This window comes from Xiphias gladius, chromosome 10 (genome assembly GCF_016859285.1).
Source record: "Xiphias gladius isolate SHS-SW01 ecotype Sanya breed wild chromosome 10, ASM1685928v1, whole genome shotgun sequence".
In the NCBI taxonomy this organism is placed as follows: Eukaryota; Metazoa; Chordata; class Actinopteri; order Istiophoriformes; family Xiphiidae; genus Xiphias; species Xiphias gladius.
This window is the reverse complement of record NC_053409.1, coordinates 15,054,626-15,072,863: the sequence shown is the minus strand read 5'-3', so window position 1 is coordinate 15,072,863 and position 18,238 is coordinate 15,054,626. Positions and strand designations below refer to the sequence as shown.

The 18,238-nt window shown below is 42.2% G+C and overlaps 1 protein-coding gene across 1 annotated transcript; it reads right to left on the bottom strand.

The window, feature by feature from the left end:
* Nucleotides 1-1,443: 1,443 nt before the first annotated feature.
* Nucleotides 1,444-15,758, bottom strand: tonsl (tonsoku-like, DNA repair protein). The gene is made up of 29 exons (XM_040137926.1): nucleotides 14,972-15,758; nucleotides 14,783-14,878; nucleotides 13,648-13,790; nucleotides 13,287-13,470; nucleotides 13,048-13,177; nucleotides 12,667-12,838; nucleotides 12,459-12,573; nucleotides 12,195-12,346; nucleotides 11,860-12,012; nucleotides 11,024-11,149; nucleotides 10,613-10,811; nucleotides 10,448-10,503; nucleotides 10,245-10,334; nucleotides 9,844-9,916; nucleotides 9,555-9,718; nucleotides 8,976-9,099; nucleotides 8,632-8,873; nucleotides 8,009-8,495; nucleotides 7,706-7,911; nucleotides 6,723-6,829; nucleotides 6,117-6,273; nucleotides 5,920-5,998; nucleotides 5,524-5,831; nucleotides 4,370-4,541; nucleotides 3,823-3,998; nucleotides 3,622-3,695; nucleotides 3,392-3,525; nucleotides 2,265-2,492; nucleotides 1,444-2,154 (listed from the first exon to the last, which is right to left on the bottom strand). The coding sequence occupies exons 1-28, from the start codon at nucleotides 14,994-14,996 to the stop codon at nucleotides 2,293-2,295; spliced, it is 4,344 nt and encodes a 1,447-aa protein (XP_039993860.1). The 5' UTR covers nucleotides 14,997-15,758; the 3' UTR covers nucleotides 1,444-2,154; nucleotides 2,265-2,292.
* Nucleotides 15,759-18,238: the final 2,480 nt, after the last annotated feature.

Below are 18,238 nucleotides of genomic sequence, written 5' to 3'. Positions count from 1 at the left end.
TGAATAACTATAAATAATAAATTATCAGATAAATTAATAATAACAACAATAATAAAACTTTTGAGGGTGGATGGCCCAAAAAAAAAAAAACCACCAACCAATAGATAATTTTCTTTTTTGTCTTTTAATTAAAGTATTAAAGGCAACAACGACAAGTGAGGTCAAAACCCACTGAAACTGAAAAAGTCAAAAAGATAATGAAAAAAAAACAAAAAACCAACCACTGCTTATCAACCCTCTTCTGATAGGATGTTGTTGGGTACTGTTAAACCACCCTTCTCATGAAAAGGGAAGTTAAAAAAAAAACAAGTTATTTGCACTTAGTCTGACATTGATCATACCCTATGTGAGAGTAGCTCATTGCAGTACATGGTACACCAGTGGTGCCTTCAGACCGTCTTGACCATAACATGGTCTGAACATGATTGGTCCTGGACATGATTAAGGAGATTAAGGAGTAATACTATTATTCCATAAAGGGAGAAAATAAATAAACACAGTGAAAGCTTGCCAAATGAAATTACTAAAGTCTTCACTGAAAAGTAAGGAGGCAAAAACCACAAATTAACTGATATTGACCAAAACCTAGCTCTAGGGATGGAAATGTTAGTCTGTTGGTTGGTCTACCACTTTGGTCCAAGCTGAAATAGCTCAACGACTATTTAATGTGTTGCCATGGAATTTTGTACAAACTTTGTCATGTTCCCCTGATGATGAATACTATGATCCCTTGACTTTTCCTCTATTGCCGTCATCAGGTCAAAATTTCACTTTGTCTCATTTTTTGGTTTCTTACTAAAAGCCTGCAAAACTGACAGTCACCTCAGCCTCTGCTGCACTTTGTGTTTAGTGCTAATTAGCAAAATGATCCTGAACATTGTTTTATATTTGCTGAACATCAGAATGTTAGCATTGTCATTGTGAGCATATTGGAATTCTGGTGTTAGCATTTAGCTCAAAGCACTGTTCTGTCTTTAGTGTCACAGAGCTGCAGCAATGGCTGAGTCCTGTCAAATTATATCCTTTTATAAGGAAAATGATATTTAGATACATTGGCAGAAAAAAAAAAAAAAAAATCTGCCATTGGTCCCATGAAAAGACCAAACCGAACAATAAATTGAAATGAACGACAAGTACTGTCTGTGCAGTCAAACCTCGATACAGCGTATTCCACACTTTCACGGTTAGAGAGACATCAGTAAACCCACATCGTTGCTTTGGGTGACATGTTTGTTCATTACCGCGAACACGGACGCTGTAGTTTATTTTGGGTTATTCCCACAAACATCAACCTACTGCCAGAAATAACCCAGGAGCACATCAAACCATCAGCTGAAAATAGTCACACCATGGATTGGAACAGTGGAAGTACTGAGAAAATCATTTTTCAATGGACTTTTCAGTTTAATTTTCACTTTGGCAGTAGATATGTAGATTTTCCAAACATGAGAATAAAAATTGGATTAATCAAATTGTAATTTTGCCATAAATCGTACAAAAACATATGGAGCATTAAAGTTCAATCAAAATAAATGATTTTAATGTTGGCACCCCTGGACTTCCCTATTCTCCAAGGACAACTTTTTTTTTTTGACCCTCTAATTGACAACCCTGCAATACTCAGACAAAAGCTTTGTAGGCAAGAGTAAACCCTCTCTTATCACAGCTTGTCTCAGACAGCTTTTTGCAAAAAGCTATCAAAGTGGTTAAGTGGTGAAGCTGCCGCAACTACAAGCTGACATTCTTAGCAGTGATGTGTGAAACCGCACGGTTTATGTGGAAAACTATGTCTGATATTGACTTAAAGAGGTGGGTAAAACAAGTGTTATTCTGGATATATATGAACCAGAACATTTTTCTTGATAGATTAAAAATGGGCCACTGAAAGAAAAGCATTATGAGTCACTTTAATGTTTCTTTTTTTTTTTTTCTTTTCTTCAAATCATACGATAATTCGGTGGGTTGAGGACAAAGGTGGATGACAACACAAACACATTGCTGACAAACTTTATGTACGTAAGACTTACACATAAATAAAGGCGTACAAAATACATGAAACATGAGCTATTCACAGAGTGTCCATGGATGGTCTGTCACTGGTTATTTTTTTAGCGCAGTCCTTTTGAAGATTTAAGTTTGCGGCCTGAACAAAATCTAAAAAAAAAAAAAATAAACACAAAGCTGCGTGTTTATTAATTCATAAAACACAAGTTAGTTACTGATTTCAAATGGATCAAAATCCAGTGTTGGTGATAAAGATTTACCATGCAGCAGATTTCATTTTTCCCCTTCTCATGAGGACGCCGCAGCAGCGAGCAGGCACTTGGCGTTCCGGTCTACGAAGTGTCCATGTGGCTGACCGTTGTCCCAGCTGTGCTTTAGAGCCTGCCTGTCCAGCTTGTTGAGTCCCTGAGAGCAAAGACGGAGATCCTTGACCAGCTCTGACAAACCATCCAGACCTGCACTGTCCCAGGGGCCCGACACCTGACAACCTGAGGGCGAAGCAGCGAGCAGAATTTCCAAGTGTATACGTGATATTCAAGAGGTTCTGCAATAAAGACTTAGTATCCAGACCTAGCTTCAGCATATTTTTACCCACCATTAGGTATTTTATAACAACCCCCCCATCAAAGGCACCATGTGCAGATTTTGACCACTAGTGCCGCTTATAGTTACATTTTTTCATGTCTGGGCATGTACATGACCCTATTATTTAGTAACATGAATCAACGCAGAGCCAACATTCGATCTCATACAAATATGAACAGTAAGTAAATATATAGTTTCCGGGGAGACATGATATACAAATTTAAAAAATGTTATGCAAACAAAATAAAATCTGCATTTACCGTATATATCAACTTGTCAGTTTAAACAATGTATTTCTGATTCAGTTTATAATCTGGACTTCACATAAAGTATGAGGATTTGTATCATAAGTTATTTTTCCCCTCCTGCTCCATGTTTTTAAAATATATTCAGCAAATGCAATACATTATACATTATACACATTATATAATCATGGCCAAAATGTATGCTATTAAAGCTTCAGCCTTCAATTCTAAACACATCTGGAATCACTAAATCTGGAACATGAACTTTTTTAAAACAATGGTTGTCACAAATCATCATACAGAAGAACAGGAGAGAATACAATTTATTTTGTTTTCCAACTCCTTCAGTTCACAATATTCAGAGATTCTTTCGTCATCAACCTCACCACTATCTTCCAGTTTCAATATGCAGTAGCAATGTACCACATCTCATTTCTGTACAGAGCGATCTCTTACTTTTAGGTAAATTATACTTTTGATCTTTTGATCCACACACACACACACACACACACACACACACACACACACACACACACACACACAAATACAGTACATACCTTCAAGGTTTAGAAGGGTCAAAGGTCGAGAGGCCTCTTTGAGAGAGTTCAGGATGCTGTGAAATCCTGCTGAGGTGACAGACGGGTTTCCTGAAAAATTTAGACTAACTAGAGATGGACATGAAGGCAGGCACCTGGAAGGGAAGTTAAAAAAAAAAAAAAAAATGTAATTATGAGCCCTGCAAGGTTCCATAGAAAAGTGGCCCAAGAAAAGACACACACACACACACCTGGCAAAGGTGGCAATGCTGCTGTCCGTCAACCCGTTGGCCGCCAGACTCAGGTGAGTCAGTGAACAGTCCCCCTACGATTGAAGACAAACACCTTCAGTTGTTTGTATTGCACTGGAGCTACAGTTCCATGTAAACCCCTCAACCAATCAATACACTGCCACTTTTGTATATCAGAGTACGTGATTTATGTGTGTGTACCTGTGACAGGACTTTGGTGAGGTGTTCAAGTGCCGGGAAATCAGCAGGACCCCTGCGGACGGCAGACAGGTCCAGGTGTGTGAGGCAGTGAAGAGGCAGAGTCTTCAACACCAGCTCAAAGCCAGTGGAGCCCAATGCATTGTGGGAGAGATCCACTGATTTCAAGTGGCCGGTGCCTTAAAGGTCAAAGGATAGAAATGTATTAATTTACTCATTTTAAACCCCAAAAACATTTTTTTTTTAAAAATCTTGAATATTTGGTTCGTACATGAACAATACTATATCATATAGAAAATATTTTTAATTAGTGCTCCATCTCCTCTCTCTCCATCTTTAGCCAATACGACAACGTGGCACTTCAGTTAAACCTCTCAGTAGGGCTTTATTGATAATACAAGGATGAGATTAATGGAGGAAGCTGCCGTTCAGCCACATACTGCACACTGTCCATTAAAACCTGTCAAAGGGAACGCAACTTTATCCGTCCTATTATATAACACTTTCTCCAATCCTCCAGTGGCAGCGACTCTACATCTTAGACCGTTACCTGTCAGAGCGCTGGCTAGCAGCAGTCGATGCTGCTGCAGGAAACGAGCAGTGAGGCCACAGGCCTGCAGAGACAGCTTGGCCATCAGAGGGCAGCAGGAAAGGAGACAGGACAGGGACTCTGACACACTGTCTCCCAGAGGGTTCATGCTGAGATTAAGCTCCTCCAGGCACTATGAGAGGAAAGCACCACAAGGAAGAAAATAGTTTATGTCATTCTCAGATGTGGTAGTAAAAGGGTGCAACGCTGTTCGAGATGACTGTTCTGAAACTGTTGTTTCTGACACCTCAACAGAACAAGGGGGTGGGGCGTTGGGTTTGTGGTTTCAATTTGTAAATCACACTAAACGAGGCACCGGTGAAGACTTGAACAGGGTGTCACACTTGAACTGCATCACGAGTTAAATCAACACATAATGACAATAAAAACAAGCTTTTCTAAGCAACTGGTCATTAAAAAAAAACAAAAAAAAAAAAACAACGCTAGTAACTGTGTGAATCACTGGGAAGCAAATATTAAACTCAGAAATGACTATGTGACTCTGCAGCCTTAAGAATACATCTGACCGCTTATCATGCAGTGTAACATCTTCTGAATCTATTGCAGCACCACAGCCTGACATTTCACACTGACACCTCAGATCACTCAACGACCAAAAAAAACAAAAACATTTTCTCACCCATCCGATACCTGTGTGTGACTACAATTTTTTTTTGCGGCACTCAGTGTTGGAAAATGACATTTGAAAAACTCAAGGGAGTATGCATTTCAAATCATTTTGGATCCCAATTTTACGCAGGTGTTGCTGTTAAGTTTTAATTTTTCCGTATCTGGAATTGCACAAAGGAAACCTCTGCTTTGAATTTTTGTAGTTGGCAGAAGTTTCAGAGGCAACACTGCTGCACATAAAACAGAAACTATGTTCAGTAAGAAAATATGTTTTATTGGGATTTAGTGTTCATTTACCCTTTAAAGATACTATAAAATAAATGTATATAATTTAAATTTACTACAGTGCTAAGTTTCCACATAATCTGGGTCCAAATAGTGTCAGATATGGGAACAAATTTTAACGCAAGCTGCATGGAATCTCAGAGGAAACACTGATGATGGCAGGTGAAATAAAAACAGACTCGTCCAGCTGAGGTCTTTACCGGAAACGCAGGATGGCTCTGTCCCATTAAAGCGTTTACTGCCTTCTTCAGCCCTTCCTCTGTAATGTGATTGGCAGAAACGTCGAGCAGCCGAAGCCGGGGCATGGTGATGGCTGTGGCAACCAGCTCGGGGAGAAGGCTGTCGTGGAGGCGGTTGCCAGAAATACGCAGCTCAGTGAGGCTGGCCTGGAGTTTGAGGGCACGAAGCAGCGGGTTGAGGGAAGAGGCGGCCAAGCTGAGGCCACACAGCGATACAGAGGAGCTCCCATCCTGCACCTCACAAAGCCGGGTGACACGCTTGTTCTCATCTGCAGGTAGACAGAGACACCTCGCTTCAGAATGGATTACTTAAAATGTGTTTGTCTGCGTTTGTGTGCATTTGTGTGTGTTGCTCACCCACTGCCAGGCTGTGACAGGCCTTTTTGTAACGCTCAGGGAGGGGAGGGAGATCCCAGGAGCACACTTCAGCCAAAACCTGCAACATACAGCGATGTTAAAACTCTGTGCTGATGAAAATAAGTCAAAGTAATCATTAAAACAGCCTACATGTAAGACACTTTTTCTTAATGTCTTAGTGCTCAAACTGGCCTCACCTCTTCATTGGTGTGCAGGACAGCCAGCAGCAGGTCCTGCGGGGAGAGAAGAGCGCCTTCTTTCTGCAGCGAGAGACGAGGCAGGAGGCCACATTTCTGGTAGTAACGCTGAGCGGCCTGCTCACACAGCCACAACACAGTGCAGGAGTCTGCCTCACTGAAACACAGGGCAGTGGTTGTGGGTATATGAACAAAAAACATGCAAAAACCCCGGTGTTAAAAATGCTGCTGCTATAACAGTATCTTAAAAGTACAAACTGATTATGTGACAGCAGAAGATTTAAATGACATCTATTCATTCATTTAAAAAAAAAAAAAAAAAAAAAGACACACACACACACACACACACACACACACACACACACACACACACACACACACACACACACACAGAGACAGGTGACAAATTAAAGGAAAAACCTGAAAAATGAGTGAAGAAACAGGATCTCAATGCCCCCATCAACAAGGCACGAGGAGTCACTGAATGGTTTGATGAGTATGAGGATGATGTGAATCACAAGCTATGGCCTTCACAGTTACCAGATTTCCTTTAATTTCACCTGTCTGTCTGTCTGTCTGTCTGTCTGTCTGTACATTCACACCAACCTTTGTGGAACTGGGATGAGGAAAACATCTTCCTGAACTCTGACCCTCATTCTGATTGGCGGAGGCAGTGATGTGGGCATGGGAGCAGCCAATGTATGAGCTGGAGGCTGAAATATATGAATTGAAAAAAACAAACAAACAACAACAAAAAAACAAAACAAAACATACATATAAGCAAAACAAAATGGCTTCTTTCATTTAAGTTTCATTTGTATGTGGTCACACACATGTCTGGAAATATGGAAACAATACGATTGTTTGACCACATAACAGAAGTACACGTTTTTATGTACTTGATTAGACATAATCTTAAATTTTAGAAACTACTATTGTGGATTAAATAACCTTCAATGTTCAGTGTTGCCAGTGTAATACAATGCAATACAATTCAACAGCACCAGGAACTGCAGCTTCCAAAACACATAACAAAATTCATGAAAGTTGGCTTTATAGCTCTTTTATTAGGCTGCAATAGTTTTAACTAGTCATCCCTAATAAACTGTTTATAATATTCCTCACTAACCAAAACCATGAAATGTGAAATTAAATCGAGATTAAGATGCAGATTTTGAAACGGAAACTGTGCAGTGCGACGCATGCAGACTTGTGATTTTTAAACACACAAAGTCCATTTAGATCCCTGCCAAAGCCGGTGGTATTCAAGCAGCAGCAGAATCTTAAAATGGCACCATTCTCTTAATCAGCTCTCTCTCATTTACAGCCACATTCATCACCCTCTAAAGTTAATCAAGGGTGAAGACGGATCCCCGACAAATGACGTTCCAGTTATGGCCCCCAGTCATGCTGAAACATTAATAACTGTCAGCTGAAGTCAGTGCTGTCCTGAATAAGTAATGTGAAATCTCTGTCTGAATTTTGACTGCGACTCTTTGGAACTTGAAATTAGTCATTACACTGTGTTATGTGCATTTTTCTAGAACTCATCAGACTAAGTGGAAGGACACGGTAATTGTCCTTCAGACCTGCATGTGTATTTGTGGCGGTGGTGGAGGCGTCTCGGGTCTCGTGTAGCCATCGTCTGTAACGGTGGGGCTGTGTGACCTGTTGACCTCTCGTCTGCCCAACCTCACCATCCCAGGCATCTGAGTCATCTTGACCTGGTGGGGCCTCAGAGAGCCATTCTTTTTCAGAGAGAGACTCCTGCTGGAGGAGGAGGGAACTGCAGAACCTGAAAGAAGACGCGCATAATGTGGCTAAAATAAGCAAAAGAAATGTGGTGTGAAATAAAATTAAATAAAAAAAAAAAGGAAAAAGAAGTCAATTACCTCTACAGGCCGAGTCGGAGTTTAAGTGCCTGTTTTGACTTCTGGCTGCTGAAAATGAGGCAGCGTCCTCCCCTCTCATCCCGTTCTCCCCTACTCGAAGCCTCCTCCTCTTCTTCGGCTGAATTTCCCCCAAATCGTCCTCTAGCCATTCATCAGCCAGATAGTCCTCCTCGGGAACCAGAGCTGATTTGTTGCTGGAGGATACAGCGGGTGTGCTGCAGAACTGGGGCTGTGACAGACCCTGGAGAAGAGTTTTGGCACTGCCCAAGCTTCGAATGGCGCTGTGGTACTCCTCTTGTGCAAAGACAGACGGCGCGGGAGCCTCTCTGATACTCTCTCGGCCCGAGGTAGGGATGGAGGTGGTTTCTTTGTTTGGTGGAACTTCCTTTTGACTCGGGGCCGGTGGGAAACTGTGTCTAGGACGTACGGGACGGAGAGGACTGACGGGGCAGTCGGAGTCGCTGTCATCTGAGCAGCTGCTGTTATTCTAAGGAATACAAATCATGCACTGTAACTATAGCTCCAAAGAATCCAGTTTGTATAATCTCAATGAATCCAAAGGGCTTGTAAGAAAAAGTTATGTTGTATTTTTACCCACATAGAAAGCATTAATTATACATTACCCCATACAGAATAGCAGCCTCTGTTCCTCTGGCTCTGTGCCGCTGTGTTGAAGAAGTGCTCTGCCACCGTTTGGGACTGGCAGGTACTGCCTTCACCTCTGAGTTCCTGTTGTTTTCAGGCCAGTCTTGGCTGGTGAAACAGCCCCCTCCAGAGGGCGAGAGCGGTTCTGAGCTCTCAGCATCAAACAGCTGGCTGTCCTGCAGGGCATCGAAAGGCTTGGCTGGGGCTGGAGGAGCGGGCACTGTGTTAGACAGAGATAAGTGGGGGAAAAAAACAAGTGTTTGAGAGAATATTTATAAGGCAAACTCAGGCTGACATGGTAAGACGATGTAAAAAGTCTCACCTCCCCCTGCTAGTGCCTTCCTCAGCAGTCTCTCTGTAATCATACACTCCTGTTTGGTGTCCTTGTCCAGCTCTCTGCTGTACATCCTCTGCCACTGACGCAAGGTGTCCACAGCCGTCTCACCCTGACAGAGGAGAGCCAAACCACGAAAATAGATACACACATTAGTGCAATCTGGGAAGGGATTTATTCCTCTGGGGAGGTGGGGTGATTTCTATTTTACCAGCACTGGTCAGTGATTTCAATGTACGCAACACTGTCACAGTTAACAGTCCCTAACATATAAGAGAGATGGACATACATTGTAAGTAGTTTGCAACTGTGTTAATAATGAAATTACAGCATAATACTGGCCAGGAAATAACACTAATATAAAAAAATCATACTACGCCTGCCAGTGATGAAGGTCACTAGGTTTTCCTGCAACATAGTTTTCTATAACAGAATCTCATGAAATGTACCAGTGGCTAAAATGCCATCTGGATCGGCGACATTTTATTGCCCTGCTCCCCTTGTAATATTCATCCTGACACAAACAAACAAGCAAGCAAGCAAGCAAACAAACACACACGCACACACCCTGGAGTTGCGTAGGGTGACAGAAGCCCCTCGTTCCACCAAGAGCCTTGCAACTTTTAAATTGCCACAAGCAAGGGCATCATGAAGAGGAGTCACTCCTTCACATAAGGGTCCACCAGGGTCATTGATGTTAGCGCCGCGCTCCAGCAGCACAGCTACAATGTCTACACGAGAGAAAGAAAAGACAAAGGATGATAGACATGAGGGTGGAGGACAGCGGGTTTTTTGTTCAGCTTCATAAAACAATTATCAAAAACAGGTTCAATACAGTTATTCCTAAATCAGTTACCATAGTGACCGTGGTTGCAGGCCTCATGCAGGGGAGTCCAACCACAGTAGTCTCTGGGGTTCACTGGGTGACCCTGACATACAGACAAGCAGGAAAACAAAGCTGAGTCAAAGCTGAGCAGAGACTGTCTCTCTTCTTAAGATGAAGTGAAATAATGTGGGGCTTTTTGTATAGTAAATATTTAACAAACTCAGACAAGAAGCTCCAAGCGCAAGAAGTTTGTTACTATTTACAGTAAACTGAGGATTTTACACTAATCTGTCTGATTTTCATTGTGTTTTGCTTTCTATTTGTCTTGCTTTTGCTTTTTTGGTCACATTTACTCTTGGAAAAAAAAAAAAAAAAAAAAAAAAAGGGCAATATTTAAAATAATTAAATAAATAAATCTTGTTTTTCCTCACCTGTTCTACCAGATACTGGACCTGCTTCAGGTTTCCATCTATACATGCTCTGTGCAGAGACGTCTCCCCCTTCTCATTCCTCTTGTTCCACTAAAGCAAGGAGACATAGGAAGGTCAGAGGGTAAAACAGTGAAGGTGTATGACATGGAATTTAAAGATGAAGTTATTTGCTTGTGCAAAGTAACAACTGATAAATGACTCACCCTTCCTGCCTTCCTCCTTCCTGACACCATCTTGTCATAACCCTCAAAATCATCATCTAGAGGCCGTATAAAGAGACGAACGTAAGGTAACTTTCATTTCATTTCAAAGGTCTAGAGATGTCCCGGGCAAACTCAGAGTTGGAAAGTCGACAGCACGTAGCCTACCTGAATCTGAGAGGACGACGTCACTGTCATCCAGAGGTTCACTGTTGTCCATCTCCTCCTCTTCGTCCTCCTCACCATCACTCCCATCTGGACTCCAGCCCTCTGCAGCACACAGCTCCTGCAGCCGCGCCTCAGTGTCATCAGCATCCAATGAGCCGCTCCGTCTCTGGGACGCCAACCAGAACCTCAAAACACGTTTCTGTACGAGGGAAAGAGAGCAAGACTTCCAAAATTCAAAAGGTCTCTTTCCAAGCTTTTTCTTTAAATATAAATGTATAGTATGCCTACGCCTGCGGGTTTACAGATAAATAAGAAAGGTGCTAGGAAAACTTCTTTCATACTTAATCAGCCTCTTCATTTAGTTTGAAAGCTTTTTTTTTTTTTTTTTTTTTAAATCAACTTTCACCTCACCTGTAGTCTGGCCTGCCCAGACTTCTGAGCGCAGCGTAAAGCCATACTGTAGCTGCTGTCTATGTCCTGGAAGGCACAGCCGCTCTCCTCCTGAGCTGTGGCAATGTTCAGCCAAGTGCTACATTCCTGACAGAGACAGATTCAGTTGTTAAGTTATATTCACAAGTATGGACACCCACTGACGGAATGAATGAATGATGGGTAAAATATCAAAAAAAGATTTATCAGTTACTGTATTTTAAATTGTTTTCTTTTTTTTTTTAATGTAACTCATGTTTTGTGTTTTGTTTTATAAATTAAAACTACAAATCAATCAATCATGGATTTAATCAACACAGGGGTTTCCATGCCTAAACAAATATTTATGTGACAAATGACATATTGCAATATCAGAAGAAAGCCCTCTGATTGTTTTCAAACCCACATATATGGCTGTATCAACACACATTATTGGCAAACATTACACACACACACACACACACACACACACACACACACACACACACACACACACACACACACACACACACACACACACACACACACACACACACACACACACACACACACACACAGCCAGTCTACTTAAAAATTTGAGCAGAGTAAATTGATTCCAACTCATATTTTTCAGTTTATTATAGCTATCACTCGTGTGTTCTGTTAGTATAATAATGGTATTAATATATTTAGGTCGGTTGTTCGTAGTACTAATGCAGGTAGATATCATAGCACAACACCAAATACCCATTTACCATAGCCCTGCAGAGTGGCCATGTTAAAAAAAAAAAAAAAAAAAAGAGTAATGTTGGGTGAAGGTGCATGCCGGTCATGTGTACCTCAGAGGAGCTGCCCTGTCGTAAAGCCAGCTCCTGTCTGTAGTGTTCCACTGCCTTGCTGTGCTCTCTCAGGTCTGTGTAGGTCGCAGCCAGGGACACATGGATGACAGCCAGCTCCCGGGCAGCCTTTCCCAGTGCCTCAGCGCCCTTGAGCTACACCAGAATGACAACACAGCTTTATATAATTCAGTGCTCTGACAATCTACTAATTAATCTCTAATCTCTAAAAGAGAGAGACACATAAGGGAAGTGAAAATGAAGTGAATGTTGGATGCTAGAAGTTAAAACAGCTGGGATATGAGCATGGTCCCCGCAAATCTTTTAATGTTTCTGACCTGAGCTTGATAGGCATCCAGAGCTTTGCTGTAGCAGCCAACTTTGCAGTAGAGGTCCCCCAGCTGTTCTACCAGCTCCACGGCCTGATAGGAGCTGAGTCTTTTGCCCTGATCCTCCCCAAGCTCTTCCTCCAATTTACAGCCCTGGTCAGCTATGAAATTGGGAGAACAAAAAAAATCATGCCATCAACTCATGTTTCTTGAAAAGAAAAACATTAAACGTACAATCAACAAAACTGGATGAATCAAAACCCGCTCTGTCACCATATTTGAAAGCTTTCTTCACTGCCTGCCTGTCCAGGGGCTGCTGGGAACCCAGCAAGAGAGCTTTCTTCAGGGATCGTCTAGCTGCTACAAAATCACCTAGAGACAGCTGCACCTGTGGATAAACATCATGAGGATGCAAACACGCACTAGTTACAAACTGAAGACTCACAGTGACAGAGAGAAGGAGAGTTGGTTGCGTTCCTACCTTGCCGATGCAGTGAAAGCACTCGCTCTCACTGAACTTGTCTTTAATCTTTCTGGCACAGTCTTTAGCTTGTTCTAGGCAGCGCACAGCATTCGATTTCTGACCGTTACGAAAGCAGATGTTGCCCAGGTTGAAGTTTGCACGGTAGAGATCCTCCAGCAGCTGGCTCTTCCTTTGAAGGATAAAAATGGAGGAAGACGGAAAAATTAACAACACTTTTGGGTAAGCGTTTCATTAGATAAAGTGCATTTCCTCTGAGTCCCTGCCATACACTGTCAGTGAACAGCAAGGAAAAATGGACAATCCCCGTTCCTGACAATCTGCCATCTTCCTACCTGAGATTTTACATTAAGATAAAAGTATAGTTTAGGATCTTCGTACTCAGCAATAAAGACGCTTCGTCGGATAAACTCGCTGCAGCGTTTGGGCTCCCCCAGATGATCACAGACCAGACCAAGATTGAGGAACAGGCGAGCCTTCATCTCAGTAATCTCTCGCCCTGGCACTGCCCCTGTAGTTAAGAAAAATGAAGAAAAACACGTAATGAAAAACTATATCAGTATAATCTGTAAAAATCCCTAAGGATACACACAAGCAAACAGTAAACAAACAGTACACACCTTCTAGACGATCATCCACAATGGCCAGGCTCTTCCTGAAGGCCTCCTCTGCTCGCTCTAAACTGCTCCTCGACTGGTCTGATTCATAACGGAAGAGGTAGGTTCGACCAATAGTAGCCAGCGCCCTCTGTTCCTCTGCGTGATCTCTAACAGAGCGAGCCAAGTCCAGGTGACACTGCTGGTACTGAAGAAGACAAATCCATTACAACTTTCCTAAACATCCTTGTGGGACTGTATTGTTGTCCCCAAAAGCCGTATCACTATAGTAGTGAGGTAAATTAAAAGTACAGCTTTGAAGAATTTGGTTTAACGGCATCAAACGCATTTTTGCAGGCATTTTAAAGCCAACCAGTTTACCCACTTTCAAGGCAGCCTCAATGTTTCCCATCTCTGCATAGCACTCTCCTATCTTACGACTGGCCACAGCTCGTCCAATCACGTCATTCAGCACCTCAGAGAGCGCCAGCTCCTGCTGGTGCTCCCTAATGGCAGCCTCATAATCACCTGAGATACAGAGAGAACACACAGAACAAACTGACTAGACAAGCAGCCAAAAAAAGGAAACGCAGAGGTCAATATTACACTGTACTTTCAAAGTGTGAGGGGAAAAAAAAACCCCACACAAACCAAAAGTAGCAACAGTGCCGGGATTACGCAAAAAAAGTACGGCAATCACACTGAATCCAAAATAGAGTTGGTATTGTGGAAAGCAGAGAAATAACTAGGAAAGAGGATGAATAAGTAGATTGAGAATAGGACAAAGAAATCTTAAAACTACACTTTACATTACTGAAAGACATTAGAAAGGTTCTTGATGAATGGCAAGAGACAGAGAGTGCACGTCCATGTAACATGCAAAAAACATGCCACAGAGACACAGGAAATTATTCCAGACATGCAGAGATTAGTATCATTAAAGACTGGTGTAAAAAAATATACAGTGAGACACACTGAGATAGTGGCACAGAGATAGTGGCGAGGGCAGAAAAACCGGGCCGAATAAACAAACACCTTCAGTAACTTCACACCGAGTGGGGTTAAATCCATAAACAGACAAGAAGAGCCACATCAAAGATGCTGGCTCTCATGAACCTCAAAAGGTGAAGAAGACAAAGGACGTTGTGAGAAAATGAATCTATCGTTTGTAAATTCACACAGGCTAAATCTGCATGTAAGGACTCATGTCTACTTACATGTACATCACCTCCATCTAGTGTTTTATATTTTTAAAAAAACAACAACAACCAACAAACAATGTATATTCTCCTGCATGATCTGAACATATGTAAATTCCATCCAACCTGTCTGAAAAAGTCTGCTTCGTGTGCTTGTACGTGTCTGTGTTTCTGTATTATAAATATACTATTTACACAAATGTCTATAATTTACACATTTCTTCCTTCATCAATAAACTTAACATTGTAAACAGCCCCAAGATGTAATGAAGGGGGCAGGCATTATCAAGCCTGATCCTAGGTCTCATATAAACTACTTACCATTTCTGGACAGCAGCTCTCCTAGCTGGTTGCAGATGCTCGCCTCCTCTCTTAAGTTGCTACAGTTCTGGGCTTTGCTCTTCGCTTTCTGCAGCTCTGCGGGGAGCGATCGCACATTAACCACTTGAATGGCAACACAGTCAACGCGTGTCAACTTGCCAACACGGCAGACAGCTAAGCAACACTTACGTTTTATCTCCCGCGAAGAGCTCATCTCGATTCCGCTCTGAGGCTGGAAGTGAACGACAACGCGGCGCGCTTCGCTTTGGCTAGCGCTACCGGACGACTGCTACCGGACAAGCTATTAAAGTCTCGCCGTCAACCACCTTTTCAGTCCATTTTCACTGATACGCGTCTTTGCTTTCCCATTAACGTTCTCGGTATCATGTATGTTTCCGATCGTGATCGGTGTATCTCATAAAAACAGCGTTACATATTAGACACGCCGCTGCTCCAGCTATCAGTCTTTACAAAGCCCCGCCATTACTGTGAGCCAATGCCTTCACTGCATCGCGTGATATCTAGTTTTCCCTGCGTACAGTCCGCAGGCACAAATTCCGCTTCGGTAAACTGGGATTAAAATATCGCGTGTCCAATCCTGCCCCCGGCCCGGATCGTCTGGTACAACCTAGCACTTTAAACACAAGGCTTTCCGATTTGTTGACATCTCTGTGGACGGTATATGGCCTGAGAACAGCGTGTGCCTGTCTGCCTGACAGACAAAATCCCGGGGAAAAAACAAGCGCGTGAACGGCGGCGGTTCATTGGCTGGCGACAGAGTTGTAGTGGATGCGGTAGTTCCTCATAGAAACTGAGGAAACCGGAGCTTTTCTCTCATAGTCTGATATCTGTCGATTGTTTTGTGCACTCAAATCCAACACTAAAAAAACGCTTCAGTACAAAGGCGTGACAGCACGTTCATGTCTTACGACTGGAACGACACCCGAAAGTTACACACAGTGACTAGTGCACATCGACGCCTCGCACTGACTGCGGACAAAGTCAGGTCAGTCAGGTAAAAAGGTGCCGGAGTCCCTGTCACTCCTGAGCCGATTTTAAAGGCCGCTGTCGCACCTAGACCCCCGAGTCCCATTGACTCAGTGTTGATGGAACCTGAACCGTTGCCTTGAAAAAAGAGAAATGATGGTTTGTGTTTTTATAGTCATTTTCAAAATGATAATGTATCTCACAGTTATTAGAAAACTGACCGATATATGTTGATTGCCAATATTTATGGCCGGTTTTAGCTAATAACAGATACCGTTTATTTTGTGGTGGGGTATATGTCAGCTGGTAAGGAAGAGGAACGGAAATACGGAAGTACGGAAATGCCAAAGGTATGTTCCAAGCAGAAACAGCGTTGCCCACTTTAAAAATATCCCATTCAGTAGATATCTTAGTCTCTATTGTCTAATAACCAAATTTAAGGGATATATATTCTTCTGCAGAGGCCACAGTGTGCAGGTGTTTCCCTTTGTAAGGTATTAATGTAAAAAATAAATATTGGCTGATATGTCTTTCTTATCTTTCTTCCCCCTCGAATTTTGATTTTGGCCAAGGAGCAGCTGCATCTTGTCTAATGCTCTGGTTTTTCCCAGGCAACTCGTGGTGAGCGCATGCCTCCTCCGCTCACTGTAAAGCTGTGACAGCCACATCACAGCTGAGGGACTATGACTCCATCTAAGAGACAAATCGTGCATCCCGAAGAGGCCGGTGCAGCCATGTTTTTTCCTCTTCCCAAATTTTACTGTGGAGTAACACATCAAAAATACGGTCATACGATGTAGTGAGTGTGAGTAAGTAAGTTAATTATGAGGTTGTAAGTCGGAAGAGTGTTGTATGTCATGCTTAGGACATACTCGGGAGAAGTTTTATTTTTATTCCTCGACCAACATTTTTTTTCCCCCTGAAAAAAAATATTTTGACTGTATGTTATAAGGTCACCTGTCATCTGAAAACCCCTGAAACTAAAATTAGGTGGGCAGATGGTATATTTTTTCATTTTTAGTTTATGAACTGCTGTGTGACAACAATTTCAAATTCAGGCCATAATGTCTCCAGCATGGCTCGAACGTGAATCTTAAATTATATTTAAACACCAACAGCCTATAGTAGGCTCATTGTAACTCAAGTGAAATAACTCAAATGTGTGTAGAAATCATTGTAATAATAAGAGGAAAGAGATCCTTCACCTTGATTGTTTGTTTGTTTCATTCACCTGTGTTGGTTTGTGCAGCTGGTAGCTGTCACATTTGCTCGGTCAGCAGGACTACTGTAAGGAAGGATCCATAAATCTCAAACACAAACATTGCCTGACATTACTTACACCAATTTTCAGAATGACGTCCATGGAGCTAACCCAAATTCATGATTTTATAATCCAACTGTTCAGCTTGCAAAAAAAAAGAGGGGGGTGTGGGGGTGTGGGGCCGGCACGTGGTTTGGATGATGGTGGTATCAGTGCTGAGACTTTTTTTTTTTTTCTGATTGGCTTATTCAGATGGACAGCACGCCTTGACAGACTAATAGTGGCATAACCTGTAGTGTGTTTCTAAAATAAAACACACCCATTATTTGTTCTCCTCGAGTTTTTTTCAAGGAGACTGGTAAGTATGTGAAGATCAGATTGGTGTTGTATGCTGCCTGTTGGGACGCATGTGGTGTTTTATTTTTTATCCATCATATGACAAAGCAGATATGAATATGAATAATATTAATATACGCATATAATAAATAATTCATAATATTCTCTCTTAGTGATTTAGATTTGCAGATTTCTTGTTTAAAAACTCTGTTGGCCTTATTTCTCCTGGGTTTGTTGACAATTAAAACTGTAATCATTTTTGTAGCATCCAAAAATATTCCCAACTCTGGGTCCCCTGAGAAGAAGCAGTGAAAAACACCACAGCAGGCAGCAAGAAAATAACTGCAATCACAAAACCTTACGTTCACTATATAGGTTTACATTAAGGAATCAATTTCCTTAAAAAAAACTGAAATCCTGCGAACACCTAGGAGCAGAAATGCAGCTTTGTAAATTTAGGTTTGAGAGTCAAAATATTTATGCCATGCCAGAATCGGAGATTGCAGCATCAGAAGGAGCTGAGAAGCCTTACACATCAGACGCAGAGCTTCCTCTGAGCCTCTGCGAGTCTGTAAACCGTTGACCTTACAAATGAGCACGCTGCAGCATTGTGAGAATTGGTGTTTCTGGGCGGTGCAAAGTGGAGTAGAGCACATCAGAGTGCAGGATATCTGAGCACAGCAGCGACCAGGGAGGCAGGCACATCCGCCGCTGGAGGGATCAAATCTGTACCATCTGACGCTCAAGGATTTATGGGTTTAGTCAAAATTGCTTTTCCCACTGTGGAGATTAAGCACCATAGGATGTTTTCCTCTCAGGCCGTAGAATAGCCCAGTGTAGCTCCTGCTGCTGCTGCTGTTGTTGCTGTGTTT